The 6,789-nt window shown below is 39.4% G+C and overlaps 1 protein-coding gene across 1 annotated transcript; it reads left to right on the forward strand.

Moving 5' to 3' along the window:
• Positions 1-2,862: 2,862 nt before the first annotated feature.
• LOC134653745 (speckle targeted PIP5K1A-regulated poly(A) polymerase-like) lies at positions 2,863-5,750 on the forward strand. Its single transcript, XM_063509140.1, has 2 exons — positions 2,863-3,034; positions 4,696-5,750. Exons 1-2 carry the CDS (start codon positions 2,866-2,868, stop codon positions 5,748-5,750), a joined length of 1,224 nt encoding a protein of 407 aa, XP_063365210.1. The 5' UTR covers positions 2,863-2,865.
• Positions 5,751-6,789: the final 1,039 nt, after the last annotated feature.

Raw genomic sequence — 6,789 nt, forward strand, 5'->3', positions numbered from 1 at the left:
CTAACTTCTGAACCATCAGTCCAAAAAATATGAAAAAAATCACAAAAATAGTGCTTAGTAAACACATTCAATAACAGTTAAAACAATTGTGATCAGTTAAGCCGTTTTTGAGTTATCGCTAAAAGTCTTTTCTTCTTATTTTATTAAAAAGCCTGGCAACCCTTATTTGTGACCGGATTTTCGCAGGCAACCCTATACCACTGTATTCACAATAAAATTACCGTCATTTTGATATATAATTCAATCGTCAGACAGATAAGTGCAATTATCGATATAAACTCACCCGGCAACCACATAATAGTGACCGGAAAAAGATAGGAAACCTAGTTGATTAATGTTGTACAAGTTGTATACTTTCCATTCGAACTCATTTCGTTCGTCAGACAAGTCGGTGCAATTTGAAGAAAAAAAATTTTTTTTTCAAAAATTAATTTAAAATAGCTTTGACCATATTTCTTTAGGCAACCCTATTTATTTATGTTCTGGAACATATTTTCTTTCATAAAATATAAGTTTTATCCGTCAGACGTATCGGTGAAGGTCGACCATATATGCGGGATCTTAGACTATTAGCTCGACGGGCTTAAGCCCCCCATTCACACTCCTACCTTGTAGTCCGCCTCGTAGTTCGCCTCGTTGGGTAGGATTGTGTATGGGGGTTGCGGACTACGAGCCGTCCTACAAACGGCTAAACGGTAGGACGGCTCGTAGTCCGCAACCCCCATACACAATCCTACCCAACGAGGCGGACTACAAGGTAGGGGTGTGAATCGAATCGCTCGAGGCGAGACACGGGACGCGCCGCGAGCCGAGCCGCGAGTCTAAACGGCCTTAACACATTATCGCACCGCACCGCGACCTTGGTGCGTGGCACCCATAAGTGAGAGCGAGAAACAGATATCTCGCTCTCACTTAAGGGTAGCCGCTTTACAGGGTGCCCTCGTCCAAGCGACACGTAGTGATTTGCAAGCGACTTAAAACCCCCTGCATACTCGTGCGCGAATTCGCTGTCTGCGAATACCGACTCCACACTCGCGTACGCAGCTTCGCGCCGCGATTCACGCGCATAGTCTGTAGAGGCCTAAGGCAGGTTCAAAGTGTACAATTCGGACCATGTTTGCTACATTTTTGACAATTTGATTTGATTTGACTTTGACAAGTTTGACATTCTATTTCCAACCGAAACGTGCCGAAACGTTAACCAATGTTGAGCTAAAGATATCATTTACTACAATAATTTACATAATTTGTTACATTGTTTAGCTGCTAGTACGAATAATAGTACTACCAAATCACAACTTTATAATGTTATGCTGATATTCACGATTTAAGGGAATCATGGACACTCAAACTCAAGGTAAACACGTTATTTCTCTATCTATAGCGTATACCATAACATCAACTTTTGTATTAAGAAGCAGATTGCTCGTTTGCTCTGTGATGATGCCCGTAATGCATATCACATAAAATAACCGTCAAAAATCATTAAACACCCCTGAACTAAAAGTTTAATATTAAATTCAATTCAATTCAAAAATAATTTATTCAAGTAGGCTTAATAATGAATTAATAAGCACTTTTGACAAGTCATACAAAGTATACGTAAATATTACAAAAATTAATTAAAACAGAAAATAATAATATTAAAAAAACAATACAATTGGTAACAATTAACAATAAATAAAAAGACCATGTCAAACACAAAAAAGGAATAAAAGTCAACAGAAACAATATAAATAATAGAAGTGCGTAAGTCAGCTCAGTCCCAGGCATTTTTGTCATTTACATAATCCTTGATATTATAATAGGCTTTACAAATTAATCTACTCTTAATATGTTTCTTGAATTTATTAAATGGAAGTTCAGTTACACTACTTGGCAGTTTATTGTAGAACCGCACACAGTTACCCTTAAAAGAGTTTTTGATCTTTTGCAGACGTGTTGCAGGCACTGCTAGTTTGTCCTTGTTTCTGGTATTAATGTTATGTATATCACAATTTCTTTTGAAGTTATCTATATGTTTATGGACATATACAATATTTTCATAAATGTATTGGGAGTATACGGTCAATATATTAATCTCCTTGAACTTATTTCTAAGCGAATCCCTAGCCCTCATTTTATAGATCGAACGTATGGCGCGCTTTTGCAGAACAAAAATGGCATTGACATTGGCAGCACTACCCCAAAGCAAGATGCCGTATGACATGATGCTATGAAAGTAGGCAAAGTATACCAATCTAGCTGTCTTTTCATCTGTTAGGTGGCGTATTTTACATACTGCAAACGCTGCAGAACTGAGCTTGTTTGCAAGAATATTATGTGGGAACCCCATTGCAGCTTGGCATCTAATGTTAAACCTAGGAATACTGTATTGCTGGTTGGTTCTAGTTCCTCATCTTTGATGGTGACAGTTGTTTGTGTAGTTTTGACATTGGTAGTTACGAACCTTATACATTTAGTTTTCGTCCCATTCAACAATAGGTTGTTGACGCTGAACCATTGTACTACATTTGATATAGCACTGTTTACATGGACGTTGGCATCTTCGTGTCGTTTGACCTTAAAGATGAGAGAAGTATCGTCAGCAAACAGTACTATATCATGGTGATCCTTCACTAAATACGGTAAATCATTTATATAAATGAGAAACAGGAAGGGACCCAATATGGAGCCCTGGGGTACGCCCATCGAAACCAGTGACCCAGGGGACCGTTTTCCATTCACGTCAACTCTTTGGATTCTCCCATCCAAATAGGATTTTAACAAATTCAGCGCTTTTCCTCTAACTCCATAGAAATATAGTTTCCTAACGAGTGTTTCGTGACTAACACAGTCGAACGCCTTAGATAAGTCATAAAAGCAATGATTGCAGGTGGCGACATCCTAGACCCAACATGGATGCGGCTAGAGGGTGATTTCGATGAGCAGGTGGCCTGCCTGTTCCGGTACGTGCGCCTGTCCCGGGAGGAGGTGGAGAGCTTCCGCTGCCTGTTCCGAGACGTGGAGAATACACTGAGGACACAGTGGCCAGGTATGAACACCTACTATGACAGTGAAAATTAATATGAAAGTACATTACTCTGCAAGATATGCACTCAATTTGATACATTTGAATGTTTACCATTTGAAGAATTAAATAAAATTTATAATCAAAGGAGACTAGAAAAAGGTTGCTACCCCTGCTTCAGTTTTTGTGTGTGTGTTGCTTGGTATTGTATTGGGTCGTCCCATTCGTTTTTCGTCAAGTTTTGAAATTCGCACAGACCAGAAATTCGACTCATTCTGCTTTCGTCACCCATTATGTACCTATTCGTAACTTTCCTTGGTCTTTAACAGTTTTGAATGATTCACTAGACTTATATTGACCGGGATATGAACTGTGATTACCTTTTGTATATTGTTTTCGAGCTCCCGATATAATCACCATTCATATCACAGTTCATATCATCTTTGCTTTGGTTATATTTGTTGTTTGTCTTTATCACTTTTTCACTGTGTGACTGTGAATATCTTATTTGAATTGGCGCTTGATTAAAACGTAAAAATGTAATATATAATTATCTAATCTACAATTTTGGATTAGCCCTTTCTTAATAGCTTACCGATCCTGGGTACTATCTATTAAATTAAAAAATTTAAACAACCCCTACACTATATGCCTACAAAATCTATTTTATGCCAAAAATGCCTTATATCATTTAGTAAAAGAGCTGATTCTGCTGATACTCTTCAAACTGCTGGATCTATGAAACATAGCTAAGAACCACCTCAAGAAAACTCGCCTACACGTAAAAAAAAGCGGCCAAGTGCGAGTCGGACTCGCCCATGAAGGTTTCCGTATTTAGGCGATTTATGACGTATTAAAAAACAACTACTTACTAGATCTCGTTCAAACCAATTTTCGGTGGAAGTTTACATGGTAATGTACATCTTTTTTTAGTTTTATCATTCTCTTATTTTAGAAGTTACAGGGGGGGGGGACACACATTTTACCACTTTGGAAGTGTCTCTCGCGCAAACTATTCAGTTTAGAAAAAAATGATATTAGAAACCTCAATATCATTTTTGAAGACCTCTCCATAGATACCCCACACGTATGGGTTTGATGAAAAAAAATTTTTTGAGTTTCAGTTCGTAGTATGGGGAACCCCAAAAATTTATTGTTATTTTTCTATTTTTGTGTGAAAATCTTAATGCGGTTCACAGAATACATCTACTTACCAAGTTTCAACAGTATAGTTCTTATAGTTTCGGAGAAAAGTGGCTGTGACATACGGACGGACAGACAGACGGACAGACGGACAGACAGACAGACAGACATGATGAATCTATAAGGGTTCCGTTTTTTGCCATTTGGCTACGGAACCCTAAAAACCGCATCGTAATCGGCCCAACCGTTGGAGAGCTACAATGCCACAGACAGACATTGGCGTCAAACATATAACACCCCTCTTTTTGCGTGAGGGGTTAAAAAGTACGCCACTCACGCTACAACTGTCTTATTTCTTTACTCCTGAGCCATAAATTGTCTTCTTCCTCGCGTTATCCCGGCATATTGTCACGGCTTAGTCTGCCTCAGCCCGAGGTCCGCTTGACAACTAACCCCAAGAATTGACGTAGGCACTAGATTTTTTCCGAAAGCGACCGCCATCTGATTATAATTTAACATTATTTTAATATTATATGCTTCAGGCTGTGAAGTGATTCCATTTGGGTCCGTGGTGACGGGCATGGGCATCAAGACGAGCGACGTGGACTGCTACGTGCACATCCCCGTGTGGTACCGCATGGCCGGCGACAACCTCGTCATCACCGCCCGCAACATCCTCCGCCGCCGAGCCAACATCTTCGCACAACTCTTAGCCATCGCCCAAGCTAAAGTCCCCATCGTCAAGTTCCTACATACCCCCACTCGGACCAACTGCGATCTAAGCTTCAAAAGCCCGTCGGGCGTCAGAAACAGCAAGCTGATATGCTATCTACTCCACTCGGACAGAAGAGCGCTCGATCTCGCTATACTAGTTAAATACTGGTCCAAAGCTCACAATTTAACCGGCACGAATTTAATGCCAAATTACGCTTTGACGTTATTAGTAATCTTCTATCTCCAACACATAGAAATATTACCCCCCGTGTGCGATCTACAGAAGCTCGTCCCCTGTGATTATGTTGACAATTGGAATACTGCGTTTGAAGAACGCGAGCACAGGAGCAACAACGAGTGGTCGCTGCTGCAGATTTTAGGCGGTTTCTTCTCCTACTATAGCGGCTACGACTTCGAGAACAGTATAGTGTCTCCGTTCCTCGGGTACCCTATAGTCCGGGAGTGTTTTAAGAAGTTAAGCGATGTGCCGGAGGAGTTCGACCTGTACAAAGATCTGTACAGAAACGGGATGTGTCAGCCTCTCAAGTCGGACACGCCGATGTGTGTGCAGGATCCGTTCGATCACAGTCGGAACTGTACCGTCGGGGTGTTCTTCAAGTTGAGCCGGAGAGTATGTTCGTACGTCAAGTTGGCGGCGACTCTGTACGAGAGTAAGTCCGGCGAGGAGTTCCTGCGGGCGCTGCTGCTGACGCGGGCGGCGGGCGCGCCCGGCGTGGCGGCGGCCGGAGCCCGAGCCGACAAGGGACGCAACAAGGTGAGCAAGCCGCAGCGGAACCAGACCTTCAAGAGTTTGAAGAAGGCCGTGAGGAACAACGTACACGCCTTGTACATGCAAATTAATAAGAAAAGGGGGAAACGATAGCTCGCTCATAATTCGTTTAACAGCTTGGAGCGGTTTGATTGGGTGATTAAAGTGTTAATTGACTTGGAAAAATGTTATATAATTTTTATACTTACTGTACTTTTTGTTGAAAGTACATGTTGTATGTATGTTTTCATTTTGTCTCAATGGAATTGGAATAAAGCCTCTCGTTTTATAATATTCTATTAACCACTTGGATAATTTGGATAGAATTGTTTACTTGAGTACCTACCCTACCTGTAGTTTTACTACTAAATTAACTCACTCTGAGGTTAAGAATGAGTTATTACTGATTATGTAGGTACCTATACCTACGTATTTGAATAAATGCTGACTTGAACAGTGGTGAGTACTACTGAAGTACTGAATTACTGATATGTTTTATTACAATTGTACTCTTGTCAATGAGGCAAATGTCTATTAACTTAGTCTGCTGTGATGATTGAAATTATTTCTAAAATTTTATATAGGTAGATTAAGCTAAATTACACCTTCTTTAAAATGTGGCTTCTAGGATAGTCAATTGATGGAGAATGTACGAGAATAATAAAGCCTTTTCTATAAAAACATAATTATTTATTTACTTGTTTGTACTGAAAATAATACTTCCTAAGAAAAAATGCACGAGATTTAAGCTCTTCATATAGATATTGGCCACTCCATATTAGTAAGGCAAAGTTCAAAGTTTTTCATTTGCGAGAATCATGGTGGTACTGTATAGTGATGGACTTAAAATAACATGGCACAGCACTATTCACCATTTTAGTGGCATGCAAATTAAAATATACAATTCGAAATAAATAAATAAACTGAAATAAATACAATTATACAGCTAAACTAAAATAAAATCAGTCATTAAGAATATACAGCAAAATTTTACAATGCAGAAAGAAACAAGCCAATATAAGTGTTTGTTACCAATAACTATAGCAGTCACTAGGGTGACGTGACACAATGAATATACTTAATACTTGTATTGGGGGTATTAATGTATTAATACTTGAGAATAAGTGAAATAATTGAGATTTTTTATTTATTT

This window comes from Cydia amplana, chromosome 13 (assembly GCF_948474715.1).
Source record: "Cydia amplana chromosome 13, ilCydAmpl1.1, whole genome shotgun sequence".
In the NCBI taxonomy this organism is placed as follows: Eukaryota; Metazoa; Arthropoda; class Insecta; order Lepidoptera; family Tortricidae; genus Cydia; species Cydia amplana.